At 36.3% G+C, this 18722-nt stretch overlaps 3 protein-coding genes across 7 annotated transcripts in view; all 3 read left to right on the forward strand.

Moving 5' to 3' along the window:
- Nucleotides 1-1134: 1134 nt before the first annotated feature.
- Nucleotides 1135-3371, forward strand: LOC140743789 (uncharacterized). Its single transcript, XM_073075377.1, has 4 exons — nucleotides 1135-1646; nucleotides 1845-2220; nucleotides 2323-2421; nucleotides 3321-3371. The coding sequence occupies exons 1-4, from the start codon at nucleotides 1135-1137 to the stop codon at nucleotides 3369-3371; spliced, it is 1038 nt and encodes a 345-aa protein (XP_072931478.1).
- On the forward strand, nucleotides 3279-7979 carry Or-1 (olfactory receptor 1). The gene is made up of 8 exons (XM_073074994.1): nucleotides 3279-3646; nucleotides 4088-4343; nucleotides 4435-4542; nucleotides 4712-5169; nucleotides 5255-5357; nucleotides 5435-5530; nucleotides 6539-6694; nucleotides 7336-7979. The coding sequence occupies exons 1-8, from the start codon at nucleotides 3618-3620 to the stop codon at nucleotides 7381-7383; spliced, it is 1254 nt and encodes a 417-aa protein (XP_072931095.1). The 5' UTR covers nucleotides 3279-3617; the 3' UTR covers nucleotides 7384-7979.
- A 4462-nt stretch (nucleotides 7980-12441) lies between these two features.
- magu (SPARC related modular calcium binding-like protein magu) overlaps nucleotides 12442-18722 on the forward strand; it is a 41389-nt gene continuing 35108 nt past the window's right edge. For 2 of the 5 annotated variants that reach the window (XM_073074989.1, XM_073074993.1), the window contains exon 1: nucleotides 12443-12918. In XM_073074989.1, the coding sequence (XP_072931090.1) occupies nucleotides 12838-12918 (81 nt within the window). In that variant the 5' untranslated portion in view covers nucleotides 12443-12837. Of the gene's footprint in view, nucleotides 12919-18722 lie in introns of all 5 variants that reach the window. The other 3 variants (XM_073074991.1, XM_073074992.1, XM_073074988.1) reach the window with 2 other exon arrangements.

Here is an 18722-nt window from a genome sequence, read left to right on the forward strand (position 1 = left end):
CTATGTTTCTGGGAACTTGAATGCTAGCGATAGGGTATTCGATATTATATTGTGAAATTTTATTATAGAGAGTAAATCGTTCTTGAAATTGAATTACTTTAGGTACGCTACGTGAAATGTTGCAATTTAAATAGCAATTTTTATAGACTATCTATAATTTTGCTGGACTTGGGTGGTTACATAAATATGAAAGGAACTTAAGAACGCAGGAGAATGAAAATTATTGAGAATTATTTGTGTCTCTTCTCATCCACTCCATTTAAATGGAGTACCTAATAACCAAATATTGTGTAGGCATTATTGTATTTTAATAGACCATCTTTCTTTACTTTTACAATTAGACTTTTACTTTTAGTTTACCTTATATTTTGGTCATTAATGAGGATTAGGTAGGTACTTTCTGCAACAAGCTTTTCGTAGTAGAAAGTTGTTATTCATCTTTAGATAGGTACCTATAGATTTATGTAGGCATAAGTCCAATAGTTTTCACAGTAATACCTGATGGTATATTTTAACGGTTAAAATAAGGTTGTAAAAATAAGGTTCTGTATTTAATGCACCTATGTACGTTTTTATTATCCGCGATTTTCTCAAAAACTATTTGAAAACGGATGTGTTTTTCGTTATTAAAACGTTGTAGAATAGGTAGGTATATAGTTACTTTGTCCCTGTAGTTCCGGGACCAGAATAGGGATACGGTATCCCCTGCCTGTCGTAAGAGGCGACTAAAATGGGGCTTCCGGGGTTGCGGACGGCAAGAGTTGGAGCTCGAACCGCCCGGCCAGCAACCCCGGGATGGACGGCGGTATGTGTGGTCGCATACTGTCGAGAACACCAGATGGTGTGGTGAGTTTCAAGTTCACCTGGGCGGAGACCGACGGGGCAACGCGCCATGTGGACTCCGGTTGCGTTCCGTTGGAGATTCCGGGGTCCTCTATGCAGCGCCGAGGACGGCCACCGGGGGTTTTATTGCGGTAAAAATCCCTCATAACGCTGTATCGCTCCCACGGCACCGGGTAACTTTGATGGTTCCCCTCTCGTTAAAAAAATAAAAGGTATATAGTTACTTCTGTCGATGCTATACTCCGAGTTCGCGCAGTCACAGAGCATGCCGTATCCAGTGGCAGAATCGTTATGGCTATAAGCCTAGACATTGTGAATGCTTTCAACACTCTGCCCTGGAAAGCGATAAGGGAGGCCCTCGTATATCATCAGGTGCCTCCCTATTTGCGTGACGTGTTGACGGTCTATCTGTCGAACCGGAGTGTAAGCTATCCGGGCCGATACGGGAGTGTCGGGGAGAAGCGTGTCGTGTGCGGGGTTCCGCAGGGGTCGGTCTTGGGGCCACTCCTGTGGAATCTCGCATATGATGTCGTACTGCGGACGGAGCTCCCTCGAGGTGTAAGCGTTATCTGCTACGCCGACGACACTCTCGTACTCGCCGAGGGTGAGACTTTTGAGGGCACGACGAGGCTGGCCGAATTAGGGGTGGCACGCGTTGTCGCAAAAATACGCGGAATAGGCCTTAGCGTTGCGGAGAATAAGACCGATGCGCTATGGTTCCACGGCCTGCGGAGGGGCGTGGAACCACCCTGCATGTCAGTGCGGGTGGGTGACGCGGTTATCGAAGTGGGCACGTGCATGAGGTACTTGGGGCTCGTGTTGGACAGCCGCTGGCGTTTCGACGAGCATTTCGACCGTCTGGTCCCCCGGATTCACAAGGTAGCGGGTGCTTTGCACAAACTGCTACCAAATCTAGGGGGCCCAAGGGAGGAAGTCCGCCGCCTCTACGCAGGTGTCGTGCGCTCTGTCGCGCTCTACGGTGCGCCCGTATGGTCTAATAGACTGTCGGGCTGCCGGCGCCACGCGGCCAAATTGAATGCCGCGCAGCGTATGATCGCGATCAGAGTCGCACGAGGATACCGGACTATTTCGTATGAGGCGGCCACAGTCCTGGCGCGGTTTCCGTCCCTGGACATTCTGGCGGATATGACTGCTGAGATCTTTTTTAAGATCCGCAGTCTCCGCCAGGGTGGCCATCCTCCTAACGCTGAGACGGTCGAAGTGCTCCGGACGAGAGCCAGCTGGCACGCCCTAAGACGCTGGCGTGATAGGCTCCAGGAGCCACGGGGCGCACGCCAACGCGTGGTCCGTGCGATCCTGCCCAGCTTCCGAGCTTGGCTAAAAAGGAAGAAACGCGTCACCTACCGGCTGACACAGGTGCTCACCGGACATGGTTGCTTCGGTGAGTACCTGCACAGAATAGGCAGGGAGGCCTCAGCGCAATGCCATCATTGCGGCCATGCCCAGGATTCTGCGCAGCACACCCTCGAGGACTGCCCAGCGTGGCAACCCAAGCGGCAGATCCTGGTGCAGAATATAGGGCCGGACCTCTCCCCGGAGACTGTTGTTGCGGCAATGGTCCGTTCTGACGAAGCGTGGGATAGCGTGGTCGCGTTCTGCGACCGCGTTATGCTCGCAAAAGAGGACGCCGAATGGGCCAGGGAGCGCGCTGATCCCGTGCGGAGAAGGAAATAGAATAGGGCTACGGTATCCCCTGCCTGTCGTAAAAGGCGACTAAAAGGGGGCTTCCGGGGTTGCGGGTGGCAAGAGTGGGAGCTCGAACCGTCCAGCAAGCAACCCCGGGAAGGACGACGGTATGTGTGGTCGCATACCGTAAACACCAGATGGTGTGGGAGGAGCCAAAAGTGCGCCCCCAGGGTAGAGGCTGATCGGGGCATTGCGCTTGGAGGACTCCGGTTGTGTTCCCTCGGAGATCCTGGAGTTCTCCAACAAGCGTTGAGGACGACCACCGGGGGGGTTTTAGTGCGGTAAAAATCCCACATAACCCGGCGTCGCCCCCACGTCGTCGGGTACCTTATGAAGGTTTCCCCCTCGTAAACAAATAAAAAAGGTATATAGTTACTTAAATTCATTTGTTTATTTTTATTTTGTCTCAAAGTAGATAAATTAAAAGTTAATCAAGGTTACACCTGGTACAAGATGGAGAACTGGATATTAGAATATTTTTGTGAAGGTTATAAAATATTTTATCAACGGATTTTATATTTCTATTAAGTATATGCAGTTATAAAAGAAAGCCTCACTATAGAATACTACTTGTTCTACAAACCTCCTTGTTCATAACTAAAGAAATTTAATATAGGTACAGTTTTACGCTACAGTATCATAATAAGTTATGTCAATATGCTATTATACACGCCCTCCCGTTTAGAATTGCATGTTGACAGAACGTTGCTATAGCAAATATACTCGTGCCTGTAATTTTAATAAATTGCATTGAAATGCTTTTAATACAGTTAATAACAAAGCACAGTACAGTACACATGGACAAATTACAAGCTACTTGACTATAAATGATATTGAATCGTAACATACGCAACATTTACTACAAACTAACGAAGTGAGGTTGAGATATACAGTTAGTGAGACGTATAGTTTGATAGATAAAAAGTAGTTCGTAAATGAGTACTTGGAATTTTAATTAAAAAAGTCACTAGAATTCTGGCAAAATAAATTTTTGAAAAGTTTTAAACTTTTAAAAAGTAAACCAATTAAGTTAAAATCAGTGCCCATACTAAAAAACGAGTCTAGAAATGATTTTTACGGACGGCAAGGATCTAAAGTAAGTAAAATAACTTGTTTCCTGACTGCCTATTGCACATTTGTATTAGGTAATAGTTTCCACTCACCATTCGATCGATTGTCGATGGATGTCATCGATTGGTGTGGAGAACTTCGGCTGTTTGATGTAGGTACCTAAACCAGGCGATGAAACGTCCATCGACGATCGATGGATGAATAGTATTATACCTTCTAATTACTGTCAATTCATTTCGCCTAAAACTACTACATATAACACTTTGGTTTCTGGTCAATGTTGATTCATGTCTGAATAATGCAAGCGTTTAAAGTTTGATGTCTATTCTATTTAATCGTCAATTAAATGCACCGTTTCGTGTGATAGCAATTAACGATGAATGTTGTATGGTCGATTTTACTATCGACCGACGATGAGATGCGAGGGTTTCTAATTAATAAACGTTAACAACTTTCGGTTTTCCAGGGGAATAAAACGAGCCCAAGACATAAAATATATGAGAGTACTGCGGTTTTCTCTGAGGATCATAACAGCATGGCCGGAACGAGAGATAGAAGGAGTCCAGTCAAAATATCACATATACAAAAAGTGCTACACTTTCTTTATCGAACTCATATGTCTATTTCCAGGAATGTTATATCTGAAAAACAATTATAATGTGATCCCTTTCTTTGACTTAGGACACACATACATAACTGTCTTCATGAATGTTATTGCTGTGGTGAGTTTACATATAATTTACATTCTTATAATTTTCGGCAAAATGTATACACAAATATATACTTACGTATCTTGTTAACCTTTACTTTCAGTGCCGACTTGTTCTAATATTCCTACAATCGTATGCGGATACGCTTGCTTATTTCGTGAACGTTATTCATCTATTCAATTACAGGGCTAAGACTGAGTATGCTAAGGAAGTAAGTAATCTATCTATATATTACACAACCAAATAATACTATGGGTGGCAGTAGCTAGATACTTAACATCAGGCGTACTGCATGCTCGTCTGCTACTTCTATATTATATAAAAAATGAGTCTTATTTACGCTACCCTAATTATAATTCAGGATTCTTTTTTGTTCACAGACGCAGTTACTCGTCCACAAACTGTCTCATTTCTTTACTATACTCATGAAGGGTCAGATAATTGGCGCTCTTCTGCTTTTCAACACGACACCGCTCTGCAACAACGTTTTATCAGGAGGCTTCAGCGGCAACCGCTCTGAAGACTTCAAGTTCGATCAATCCGTTTACTATGCTCTTCCCTTCGACTACGAGCGTGACATTACTGGCTATATCATTATTTTCGTATTCAATTGGTACATTTCATACATCTGCACGACCATTATCTGCATAACGGATCTGTTACTCTCGCTAATGTCGTTTCACGTGTGGGGACATCTGAAAATCCTTATTCACAGCTTAGAGAACTTCCCCAGACCTCTGATTGAAGTAGGAAATAACGCCATGTATTCGAGCCAAGAAATGGAAACTGTCCGTCAACTATTACTGGAATATATTACCCATCATCGTGTTATAAAGCAGTAAGTGACGCAATAAAAGAATGTTTTTGTTAAGAAATTATTTTATTATCATTTTGTGGTACTAATTAAAATACCGTGGTTGCAGTTTCGTTACAAAAATGTCTGACACATTTGGACCGATATTATTTATTTACTTTATTTTCCAACAAGTTACTGGGTGTCTGATGTTACTTCAATGTTCGCAAATGGTACGTTATACTAAATAGTCTGATTAACTAATACAGTAGTAAATCTCAATAATATAAATATTAATTCTTTTTTTCAGGAAACACGTGCACTGGTGCGATATGGCCCTATGTCGGTCATGTTCTTTCAACAGCTTGCTCAATTATACATAGTTTTTGAACTGTTAGGAACATTGGTAAGCTACTTTGTATGGAAATTGAATTATTGAATAGTTTTCTTAACTTGACCTTACATTAATGTATCCTCCTCCTCCTTGCTTCGTATTCCTCATTACTGAGGGTCGTGACCTCCTCCATGAATTGCACTTGAGTTCACAATATTGCGCCACTGGGCTCTGTCCTCAGCAGTGTGCAGAGCATCGTACAGCCTCTTTGACTCAAGGGCAGCGCGAATCTGGTCTGACCATCGCATAGGGTTGCGACCACGAGGTCTTTTTCCTTCTACTTTTCCGGTCACAATCAGCTTTTCGAGATTATCTCCTTGCTTCCTTGAGATGTGACCGAAATATTGTAGGATCCTCTGAAGACACGTAGTGGACAGCCTGGTCTTTATTTCGAGTTGTTCCAGTATGGATGCGTTTGTTCTGTAGGCTGTCCAAGGGATGCGTAGCATTCTTCTCCAGCACCACATTTCAAACGCATCAATGCGACGTCTGTCTGCTGTCCTGAGAGTCCAAGATTCTGCGCCATACAGAAATATGGAGAACACTAAAGTGCGAACCAGCCTTTGTTTCGTTTTAAGTGAGACGCTTCTGTCCTTCCAGATTCGCTTCAATTGTGTCATGGCATTTTTGGACATGCCTATGCGTCTTCGCACTTCTGTTTCGCAGGATCCATTGTTGCTGATGGTTGATCCCAAGTATGTGAAACTGTCAACTACCTCTAAATTGAGTGTATCGCTGAGTTGTAGTTTGTTGAAGCGATCAACCACCAAGGTTTTGGTTTTGGATCTGTTTATAGATAGGCCTAGGTCGTTGCTAACTCGCTCTATCCTCTCCAAGATGGTCTTTAGTATAATCTTTAGTTTAATGTATAATCCGCGTAAAACTGCTAGTCCGTTCTGAATATAGAAATGAAACGCGTCGCCATAGCAAATTTTATGACTACACCTGCTCGCAACAACATCAGAGCAGACTAGCAGTTTGGCGCGGACTATACTTTATAAATATCCTTATTAATTGAAGGGCGATGCTTTATCTGACGCGGTGTACAGTGTTCCATGGGAATGTATGAACCAATCACAGAGAAAGATTCTATATATATTCCTGAAAGAATCTCAGAAGCCGATTAAGTTCAAAGCTATGGGTGTTGTTAACCTTGGTGTGGAAACTATGGCAATGGTAAGTGAAATTTTAGTATGTATGTATTACTGCTACCTAATTGTCTAAGTCATATTTCTTTGGTGCAACCAACATTAATCTACTTCAGTTTATATTTAGCAGAGGTAGAAAGGTTCGCATGCCAATGTACCACAGAATTCATTTATTTCTGATTATAATCCGAGATTAAAATTTTAATGATGTCATACGGTGGTACGAGTATTGTTAACAAGTGTTCAAAAAGTTAAGGCCTAAGAAGTATAACTTCTTAGATGTGCAGATGTGTACGAACAAGTTTTTTACACAGAATACGTACAAATAATTACTAGATATTTGATACGTAGGTAAAATACATTACACACTTAAGTCTGAATATGCAATACAAATACCTACTGTAAATATGCAAATAGACAGACTTCTTTTTTGTTGTAGTTTCAACGATAATAGTTCTAATATCCTTCACGGATATTCTAAAAAAATATCATTTAAGAAGTTTTCCGATGCATGTTTCCAGCTTTTTTATATTATTTCTAGAATAAGATTTTAATGTCATCTTCCTTCAGTATCATCGTATCATAATTACTCAATTAGGCCAATATCAATACAGTATTTGTATATTTTATATATAAGTATTCAGTTATTCATACGAGCTTTTTTTTCAGATTATAAAAACTTCTTTCTCCTATTTCATCATGCTACGGACATTATAAAATAAAGATGAAAGAAGAAAATATATGTAACCAAAGAAGAGCATTTACATAATAAAGAACAATAAAAAAACAAATAGACATTTTACAGAATTCTATTTATGGAAATGTCGGTTGGAAAGCATTACTTCTAACAATCGACAATATTCGTAGAATTATCTATGTATGAAATATCATAGAGCTGGTTTGACCAGGGTGGTACCATCTCCGCAACCGTTTTTAATGTAAAGCAGTTCGAATAATTCGGAGAATAGTGTGGATGCCAATTGCTAACTGATTAACATAATGAACGAACCGTCTTAATCTTCAGGAATGGCAAAGCATTTGTGATCAACTTCCGGCAGAACCTGTTCTATATGAAGTTGGTCACATATGTTCTTAGCTACATCAGGTGGACTGCAAGTACGTTTACTAATCCAATCCAACAAAAAACATTGAAGGAAATGTACCCTATATTATCAGTATTATATTATTTTCGTAACTGCTATGTCTAAGACATTTTGTGTAGATTACGCACCATGTTTTAACTTATAGAAATTGTAATGCACATGTGCACATAATGAATATTCGTTTTTGAATTATTAAAGAGATAATTAGTACATTTTGAGTTTTATAACAACGCCTAGTCCTCTTTTAGTCCTGCGTCAGTAAATTTAAGTATTCTCAAAACCAACTCTTGATTCCTTGATACAAACTTAACTAATTGTACAGTTTCGGTTAATATCCTTATTGAGCAGATAAAATAAATAATGAATTTGACTAAATGATTTACAAAAAACCACAACATAGAAAATCGAGTGAATTATTATGTGTTGTTAACAAGAACCTAGTTTTTAGATAAGGTAATTATTAGCTTATATTGGTATTTTTCATATTATACTGTCCTACTCTTGTATAGAGGTCGGCGACCTTAGTTTCAGGCTAGGGCTATATTAAAGTATTTTTCATATTTCACTGTCCTGCAATTATCATAATTTTTCGCAACAAGGCCCACATAATAGGGAGTTAAAACAATATCGTCAACAATACAATATCATAGTTCCGAAAATTGTTGCGAAATAAATGAAAATCAATAGTGAATTTCAGGAACATTATATCTAAGAGGTGCCACAAGGAGCATCGATCGATAATTTTGCATATAGATATTCCAAAACACTTAAATTAATTAATCTTTCTTTCTTATAAAATATACTTGTCTCAATATCTGATGATTACTGCAAATCCTTAATGTTAAGAGGCACACAGGTAGTAAACTGTTGAACGGACCGATGTAGTGTGTTGTTGGGAAGTGAAATGCAAGTCTTCATGCACTCAAGCTGAGTCTGGAAGTTGTTTTGGTTGCCGCCACACCCGGAGTACATATAACGCTTGCAGTTCCTGAAAATAAAAAGTAACACAATATTTAATATCACATACTTATCTCATATTCAAAATAATATATATGGTACAGTTTACTATAGTCTAAACAACCAATGCACTACACCAAGTATAATTTGTTTTATTACAATATAAGAGTAGCAGACGAGCATGCAATCCACTTGATAGTAGGCGGCTACAGCCAGCCATGGACATCTGTGATCAACCCCAGATAGGTATTCCTACCTGAGGTCAGGAATAGATGCGCCGCTATGCCTAAAGACTAAACTAGCTAAGAACTCCTCGGAAAAGTATGTCTCCCTTACCATACCCTTCAAACACAGCAAAGCTTAACACTGCTGTTGTCAGACAGAAATAAGTGTGGCGGTGGTGCTGCCGGAGTCAAACCACAAATGGTAATGCCACCTTTTGTGTCAAAAGCATACAGAAATGCGCTAAAGTTACATAATATGCTTGAGTTACGTACTTTGTCATTTTATCCCAGCCCCATCGGAAGAAGTGTCCAAAGCAGTCACCATATTCAAATGTGAGGGAACAAAAATATGGTAGTTCATCTGGAAATATATTTTTTCAACAATAAATATCATTATTCATTACACTAATCTCCAAAAATAAACATATTTCAAACCTTACTACATGTTGATTTGTTGTAAAATGTTTTAAAACAAAAATTGTGTCAATATACTGATTCCTTTTTTCAAATGACCATGGAATTCACCTTATGCTGGAACATTTATCAACCCCAGGTAGTATAAATGTTCCATCTGTGACCAATGCATTGTTTCCCTGAAAACTGGGTGAAAACACACCTTATATAAGTTTATCTTCTTTACCCCACCATTCCAAACAAAACACAATAATACTAAATATTATTGTTATTAGACTGAAATAAGTGTGACAGTGGTGCCTCTGAAGTCATACCATGATAGATTTTACTTTAACGGGGTAGAACCCTCTGTAGTTCAACTCTGGCAGTGGCATAGCTACACCTATTTCTGCCTAATAACAGCAGTGTTAAGCCCTGCTGTATTCTGGTTTATAGGATATGGTAAGGGAGACATACTTTTCTGAGGCATTCAAGCTTAGTCCTCAGAGGTAGGGCGCATATGTGGTCGATTGCAGATGTCCATGAGCGGCAGTAGCCACTTACCATCAGGTGTGCAAGCTCGTCTGCTACTCCTATAATATAAAAAAAACTTCCTTTAAAAGATTTATGCATGTGGTGAAGACTAATATTAAACCAGTGTAGATTTGTATTATTGCTTGTGTTACCTAGGCAATATTTGTTGATCAAAGATTTAAATAAGAACACTTACATCTTACAGAGGTCGCGTTTAAGTGACAATAGCTCCTGCATTCTTCTTTAGTCTCGAATTTATTACCGTTCCCTTGACAGCCTCCCCAGTAGAAACGGTAGCATCGGCGTTGTTTCGCATCATAATACCATTGGATAATATCAGCACGGCAAGGACCTGTGTCCGGACGTAGCAAGCAACTCTTGTGTCGGACTGAAATATCAAAAATGCACAAGTTAAGTAAATGGATATGATACAAGTCGCACCTTTACATTTAGAATAACGTATAAATACCATGCACTTGAGAAAAATGCAACTGAAGCAGACATGTTGCCTGCGATTTGTTTTGAATACCTCTCAGACACTATATCCATCGAGAGGAATTTATGGTAACTAAATAGGACACAAAGTGGCTTTGAGATATTGCACTTTTAAGTGTTTTTGTACATAAGCCAGTTAACAATTTTTTACACTTACGTCACTTTAATTCTAAAGATATATAAAAAAAATTGTTTTATACACCTTTCAGAGTGCTATCCATGTTCATACAAAGTTTGTGTGTACTAGGATTTCCAGTTGTACGTCCTCTATTCGGACCATAAAACTTTTTCCTACCATGTTCATATCTATTTTGAGAAGCATATATCACACTAAATGTAAATATTATCAAAATAAAAAATATACACAAACAAATAAGTTGGTTGGTAAGAAGAAAATTTAAACGCAACTTGGTCATACCACCACCTTATTTTTATTACACTTTTATTCACTGTGCAATAAAACCAAGTAAATAAAAAATAATAATAATTATAGAAATAATTTGTATATATTTTAGCTTTAATAATTTCTTGTTATTTAGTTATAAATTTATTATCCGAATAAAATCCTACATAAAGTCGTAAAAAAGTAAATAAAGTAGAAATTGAAATGTACCTTTAAGTCATATAATTTAAAAATTCCATTACACACTACGATAAAAATATTTTATTGTTACAAGTACAAATCTTATAAAAAATCTATTTCTAGTAGGAGAAACATTTACATATAGAATTTTATTTAGTTTGAACAAAAGTGACTGTGCACTGGTGAATGAATAAATGTTACTTGGTAATTTAGAAAACTGGTATAGTCCGCACCAAACTGCTAGTCCGTTCTGAAGTTGTTGCGGGCAGATGTAGTCATACAATTTGCTATGGCGACGCGATTAATTTCTATATTCAGAGCGGACTAGCAGTTTTACGCGGACTATACCTTTTATTAATAGAATCCAAGAGTATTAAAGAATGTTTATTTTAATTGTATATTGACTTTTATACAAATCAAATAATTTTAGGCATAAATCAACTACCATAAAGATGAAAAAGATTAACTGTTTTAATTCTTCAATTTAGTAAAAATTTGCTAGTTGATTGATTTTAGAAGTAACTATTATTTTTTATACTCAAGTATTAAGGTTTGTTTGATTAAGATTTTTATTTAACACGTATTTCCAAACTAATTATTAGCAACTGGTAATCACTCCAATAATAGAAGCAAACTTTCATGAGAAACGAGATGTTTATGTTTGTCAATACAAAACTAAATACTCACCATTGTAGGAAAGACATTAGTTTATACATCGAAGTTCTTGAAAATATGTGGTATAAATTAATAGCACGTCTTTGAGAAGAAACACTCATTTTACTCTCCAATAACTACTTTTGCACGCTATTAATTGTAAAATAATAAAACGATGGTAATGTGTCAATGTCTAATGTGATTGCTAAATGCTAAGTTGTTAGCTGTCAATGTCCTATTACTGTCATACTGACGGCTGTCAGTAGCTACGAATACCGGTTTCTTTACTTTTGAAAAGGCTTTTTTAAAAGTAAAGAAACCGGTATTCGTAGCTAATTCGTAATCCTTCCTCGCTCTTCGAATATGAGAAATCGGAAAATGAATATATTGTTACAGGTAGTATAGAAAAAAAATAAAAACACAATAAAAACGAATATTATGATATAATAATTTAACTTTAATATCATACAGAGTAGTGGATTATTATAATTTAAATATCTATGTTATGTACATATTGAACAATATTAGCTCTATAAAATTAATTTGGGACTTCATATTAAATAGTGAACCATAATATTTGGAAAAACTTTTATATAAAACAATTCTTTATTTATCGTTTTAAGAGCCGATAAAATTAAACTAATTGAAGACGTTATAATTAACATATTGTTTTAATTAATTGTACAAAGTAGAATTTCTTTGTCATCTCTTAAGGAATTAGGTCACTTCGGCAACATAAATATCACATATATGATAGTTAAATCGATTCTTGGTGGTTATCGATTTTTTCAGTATATTAACACCACTATTTTCGTCTATAGTGTTGATTTTGTCTAGTTATTCTTAGGAGGTTTCGTCTTTTGACTTTTGACAATCGGTCATCGAGTGAAGTTATTCGAATAGACTAAACTAAGCAGTGGGCGGGGTGCGTGTGCGCTTTTTGCTTGTGAGAACTCGAGACCAACCCGGGGGACCGGGAGCTCTTATTGTATATTATTCCGTTTCGAACTCTCTTTACTGGCGAACGTGTCAAGAACGATTTATTATTTAACTATAACAAAAAACAAAGCTCGTTGTTAATATCAGTATCACGCCAGTATGATATCTACAAGAATTTTTGAACTAAGTTTTTTAAATGAACATTTTGTTTTGTTGTGTGAATGAGTGTTCTAAAATAAAGACAATAACAATTAACTATTTAATATTATAATATAGTTAAACTGGCATTATGTATATCAATGATTTAGTGATATCTATTTTTTGTTTGAATTTTATTTATTATGTTTCTGGCGCTGGAAGCGACATTAAGGTAAATATTATATATAATTAATTATTTTTAAGATGTGATAATTATCCCGAAATCTAAAGTAACGTAAGCGTTAAATACTCTAAAATTTTATTTATATTCTATTTTGGATAGGTAATCGTAAAAGGTAATTATAAACTAAATCACATGTTTCAACAGTATTGTATTATACTGATCATTTATGCACGCATTGATTAATGTGACAGGGTGTAGAACTTGAATTGAGTTATTTATTAATGACTGTATGATAAAGTATTTACGATTTTGTTCCATCTTATCAATCCGTACAAGCTATGCCCTATACTCATGAATTTCGTAAAACCGATTCTTAATTGTCGTTCAATCGTTATGAATGCTTTAATAATTTAAATTAGTATTTTTTATTATTATTTGTATTTAAATATCGCTTGACTATAATTATGGCGATTTTAAGGTGCCCTTTATTCCTCATCTTTTTATTAAGGTAGTATAAATTTACTGAAAAAATAAGTACATTATTAATTTCTTGCAATGTCTTTGTAACTATAGGTATGTTTTTGCAATCTTAACTAAAATAAGAAGAATAAAAAATTAAATAATACGTAATGTATTTCTAAGTTTACCGATTGATAAAGGTATCTATTAAAATAGTTATATTAAAATTATTATTTTTCGAATAATGTAAAATATCATTGAATGTGGATAACCGGTAGCCGATGATAACTTCCGTTATCGGTTTTTAGTGCAATCCCGCAAGTTCCGCCCTTACGCCACTTAGCTTCCGCCCAAAACACTGCAAATAAAGTGGTATAATAATATGACATTTGAAATTCTTAGATATTTTAAATAGTTTTAAATAATTGCATATTATAATTTTATATTATTTTGTGATTCTACCTTTACTATTAAATCATTTTAGCACCATCTGATATAATATAAAATAATAGGTGCATGGGATACGATTCAATATATTGCTTTCCATTGCATATAACTATATAGAACCTAGACTGGATCGTTTAAATTATCTATGATGCCTGTATTTTGCCTGTACCATCCTATCTATTGAAACAGCTTATCATTATTCCGATATTTAAACACAGAAAATAGTCATAGATCACTGTTTGTCCATTACTAATGATAATTGATTAAATGGCATATAATGTAATTTTAATAATTTTCGAAAAGAAAGTGTAACGCCGGTAATGGTTCGATTCTTAAAAATCAGGATGTAACTTTAATAATGCTACAATATTCTCCAAATTACGCGATTTTTGCAATTTTCCCGAGCAATAATTTGCGATATAGGTATAGGCGTTACGCATTTATACGCGCTTAATTCGAATTATTCTACAGTATATTCCATTTATAATTGACAATATGTTGTTTCAGCAGTTTATCGCGTAGGTAATGTAGATTGATGTCTACTGCGAATGTCTTTATGAATTTTAACTACTATATCGCCTTTTAATGAGTTCTCAAAACAGCAATGCGGCAGAAATGTTTCTACAAATAAAAACTGATTTTATAAATTCATTCTTGTAAATTGTCTCTAAGAAAGAAGAAACTAGCTATTTTTCATCATAAACCTTTCGATTTTTCTTATAAGTTTTATAAAATTATAAACACGAAACAAAATTATTGTAGGTAGCATCTAAGTAAGTTTTTAAAGGTAATCTTATCAGAAATAGCCAGTTAGGAGCAATATACTTCTAATAACATAAATTACAATTACATAAGTTAATCTATTATGGATGAATTACTTCCTCTATAGTCGGGTAATGATATACTGTTGCCAATACTACCCTGTGACCTACCATAGAAGTAACGATCGCATTTTTTATTATTCATATAGAAGTAACGAATAGAAGTATAAACGAGCATTTAATGCGAGTAATGTAAAGTCACCAGCCAAGCGGCAAAACTACTCAAAGCCAAATGTGTTGTTAAGGAGCAAGAGCACCAGCAGACATGCCGCTTTTCGTATCAGCGAACGACGATTTAGCTGCTTTTCGGAATTTAAATGGGATCAAACGCTACTCCGTGCTTACTTTTGAGCGCCGATTACAGCTTTTGGACGCTCTATTCGAATACGATTCGCAGATGCTACATGCAGTAAGGCTGCTAGTATCGTACTCTTACTTGATAGTGTTCAGTAATCCGGATAATCGCGAATCTGTTACCTAATTGAGGTTCGGATTATCAATTTTCTACCTTAATTCTGATTTTACTTCGGGAGAAACTATATCCAATGTCCTGAATGGGAAAATGAAGGACAAGCAAACAATGAGATCTTCAATTAAGCATGTTAAATATAGGATTATTACCTATTAAGATATAAACTGGAAAGGGAGCGTAAAAACCATTACTGGCTTTTGGTTTTCTTATAACTTTTGAATAATGGATGCACACACCACGCAACAACGGATGCCTTTACTATACTTGGGTATAACACTTTTGTGCATGGAACCGTGGGTAATCGGTGAATCGTAAGGCTATTTACAAAGGAAACGGATGCTGAAGCTGACCAAAAATGATCGAATCAAATTAATGCACATCCGTTAGCAAATTCAATAACACTCGAAATTTGAGACGGAGAAACGAACAAGGAAAGGATCCATTAATTATCGGCTTCCTTTTTTAATAAAAAAACCCTTATCGTACAATTAAAGTTAAGCGTATCGAATGGAATGAAGCAGTAATTCCGGAAGAGACAATTATTGTAATAGATATCTATTACACCAGCAAAATTATAATGCTTATAGTATCATCAGAATCAGAAATTACATGATTATTTTCAAGCGTTTTCTCGTAGGTACACTTGCCCACTTTTAATTTGATTTTCCCATAAAGTTAGGAAGGTCTAATTTAAAGATTAATAATTGCAGATACGAATGATTACAAGAAATATTAACGATCCTAATGAATTTCACATTATCTCAAGATTAACAAGTTAATTTACCAGAGATTTATTGTATTTAGAATTACAACATGAAGCAGAGCTTATATTAAATAGCTTTACCAAACCGCTACACGTACCTTCTGCTGTCCAAAGGACTAAGTGTCCAGACATCCCATATTAAATACTAAAATGTAAATTACTACGTAGCTCCATACAATTTCATTTTAAGTCATACTACTACGAATAGGAAGAATAATTCATAAAAATCACGTTATTTTGCTGTAATTACATACGGTCATTAACAGCCATGCGTGGAACGTGTCATCATGGTAATGTGTCAAGTAATGAACACGCAATATGTTTATTAAGAGAAATGGTTAATAAAATGTGTATGGATAGTTCTTTAAATCTTCGCAAATAAATATCTCTTTGATTTCCATGTCATAATTATAAGTATATTGTGTCGTAAATTAGGAGAGGATATGATACACGTCGTAACAATCTCAGCTGACGCAAGAGACAATGCTCCTGGTGGTTAGTATCTACATACTTGTGGGGAAAACCGAAAGTAAAAAAATCAATTCTGATACTATTGCAATAGGTATATAGTTATAACAGTATCTACAGTTACTATTAACGATCCAAATGTCTGTAGTTTTTAAACCAGTACTAACAAAAGTACACCAAAAATAAGCAAACAACATTTTCCGAAACGTTATTTATTTGCAGCATTGATTTAATAAGTGCGTCAGTTCAAACATGTTTATTTAAACGCACAAGCAGACACTTCGATCGCATTAACATAAATCGATCTGCAGATTCACATGTTTACGGGCCGGCCGGCAACTAGACGGCTAGATATGTGTACGTTACACATTCCTCTTATTTAAACCGCAAACATTAATACGTAGCAAACAACGTGAAATTTAGCGCAAGCCAAGTTTAGCTAAAAGAGTATTTTGCCATCGTGATTCACTTGTCTTGTCTGCAGCTCTGCAGAAACTGGTTTGCGCAGGGCACGCACGTCGACAACTCTTGCACGTATGGATGACTCCAAGAGAGAAAAATAAATAGAAACATTTCCCCTGTAATAACCCGAAACCTGACACTGCTTGCAAAAACGCTAAGACTGCTTCCAAATAGCAGTGAGTACTCGTAAAACAATCAATGGTCATGTTTGCATTTCACAACAATAAGTTGGTCATAATATGAAAATCTGCCATTTAAGTATTTAAATTCCTAAATAATCTCTACAAGAACGCAAGTATGGTCTGAGTATCACAAACCTTGTTTATTACAGGAAAATCCAGAAGCTATAGTTTTCAAATGACTGTCGCTACATTTATAGTGCAACTATAGCCAGGATATAATAGTCACAGTGGGAGCGCACCTAACGGACGCGATGTCGAGTTCAACTTACATAACGATTAGCAATAAACCAGCAGGGCCTATCCCTCATGGACCCAATAAGAGGTCATCAAAGCTGGATATATCGTAATTGACATGACTAACGCGTTGCAACAAGTAACAACCATTCAGCCTCTTAAGCAAATTGAATCCCAGTTCAGATTCTGTTTATTAATCGCGCATTAATCGCGCGCTGCCAGAAAGATCTTTGTCTTTGCTAGGATGCTTAGATTATGTACCCACTTATATGCAGACAGTTATTTATTTACATTTGTTTTTCAGTATATTGTGCTTTATGAAGTATAACTATAATTTTACAAGTCTTCCGAATCCTCTGATTGCTATTTGTCAAAATTAATAAATAAAAAACATATTTTTATTACACAAATATAACATCTTTGAAATATTGTTTTAAGTATGAGTGTAACATTTTTTTCTGAACCGATGTTACCTTACCTCCAATAGTTTTCGAATTTACTTCTGAGATAGTATCAAGATTTATGTCTTTATTCTTATAATCTTGTGAGCAAGCCGAAGGTTCGTCTAAAAGTCTAAATTATCTCCCTTATATAACAACACAAACATACCAAATATAACATTTTATAAACTTGTTTAATTTCTACTAAAGAAATTGTTTAATAGATAAAACATCGAACTAACTTTAATAAAATACTGAATCACAAATCATTCCAATTAAAACGAGGTGTTAACACGGATGATTACTTTAAAAATGTTATCAATAAATTCTCTCTTACTTCCCGACAGGATCCAAGTATTTTGCCAAACGAAATTGGCAGCAAACGACACATTCACTCGTTTGCCATTGTAGCGAACTGAATTTAAATCGCATTTTAATACAGTCGTGTTCCTTTATAAGGAAAAATACTTATAAACACTTAACAGTCCCTTCGTGTTTTCGCTTCTATTGTTCTTGTCTCAGTCAGAACTTTCTACGTATATGCAACATCGGTAATTTTAATAACATTCCTGATTAACGATCTATATGATATTTGTGTATGTATTGACGTTTCAATTAATCCAAAGTTCTCAAACTTATTTCGTAAATCGCCAATTTTTGAAAATAAATAAGCGTAACAAAAGGTCCTGTATCAGCCTCGAAAAGAGAGGTCTCGCAAATCGCTGATCTTCACATTTGGTCTATAGATGTAAAAACACAAATACAACATAACTCCTAAAACGCTTTAACGCTCTCCGATTTTCTTTGGACCTCTCACCGTTCCTTGTTGGCTTCTTGCGCCCACTTTGAGAGACACTGAACTAGTCAAAGTTCAAAGAATGTTATTGCAAAAGTGTCAGATCAAAGAATTCTTGACTACGCCTGAAGTGAAGTGAATTACGCATTGTTTTTTATTATGTATCAAGTGTTGGACCGCGATCTCGTTTGATGATAAGTAAAATGTGGTAGATAATGTAGCTCGATAGCCTAGAAAATATCTCATATATGTGTTTTGTACTTAACAGTAATGAGTAAGCGGTAAACAGACTTAAACAGCATAATGGA

The sequence above is a fragment of the Epargyreus clarus genome, unplaced genomic scaffold (assembly GCF_041222505.1).
Source record: "Epargyreus clarus isolate Ecla_fem2 unplaced genomic scaffold, WU_Ecla_fem_2.2 ptg000007l, whole genome shotgun sequence".
Classification (NCBI taxonomy): domain Eukaryota; kingdom Metazoa; phylum Arthropoda; class Insecta; order Lepidoptera; family Hesperiidae; genus Epargyreus; species Epargyreus clarus.

Coding starts and splice junctions, on each gene's coding strand:
- LOC140743789 (XM_073075377.1), top strand. CDS start 1,135: ATGGCTATAAGCCTAGACATTGTGAATGCTTTCAACACTCTGCCCTGG. Junction 1,647..1,844: donor GAAGTGGGCACGTGCATGAG/GTACTTGGGGCT, acceptor ATGGTCTAATAG/ACTGTCGGGCTGCCGGCGCC. Junction 2,221..2,322: donor TCACCTACCGGCTGACACAG/GTGCTCACCGGA, acceptor GATTCTGCGCAG/CACACCCTCGAGGACTGCCC.
- Or-1 (XM_073074994.1), top strand. CDS start 3,618: ATGATTTTTACGGACGGCAAGGATCTAAA. Junction 5,358..5,434: donor TACTTCAATGTTCGCAAATG/GTACGTTATACT, acceptor TCTTTTTTTCAG/GAAACACGTGCACTGGTGCG. Junction 5,531..6,538: donor TTGAACTGTTAGGAACATTG/GTAAGCTACTTT, acceptor TATTAATTGAAG/GGCGATGCTTTATCTGACGC.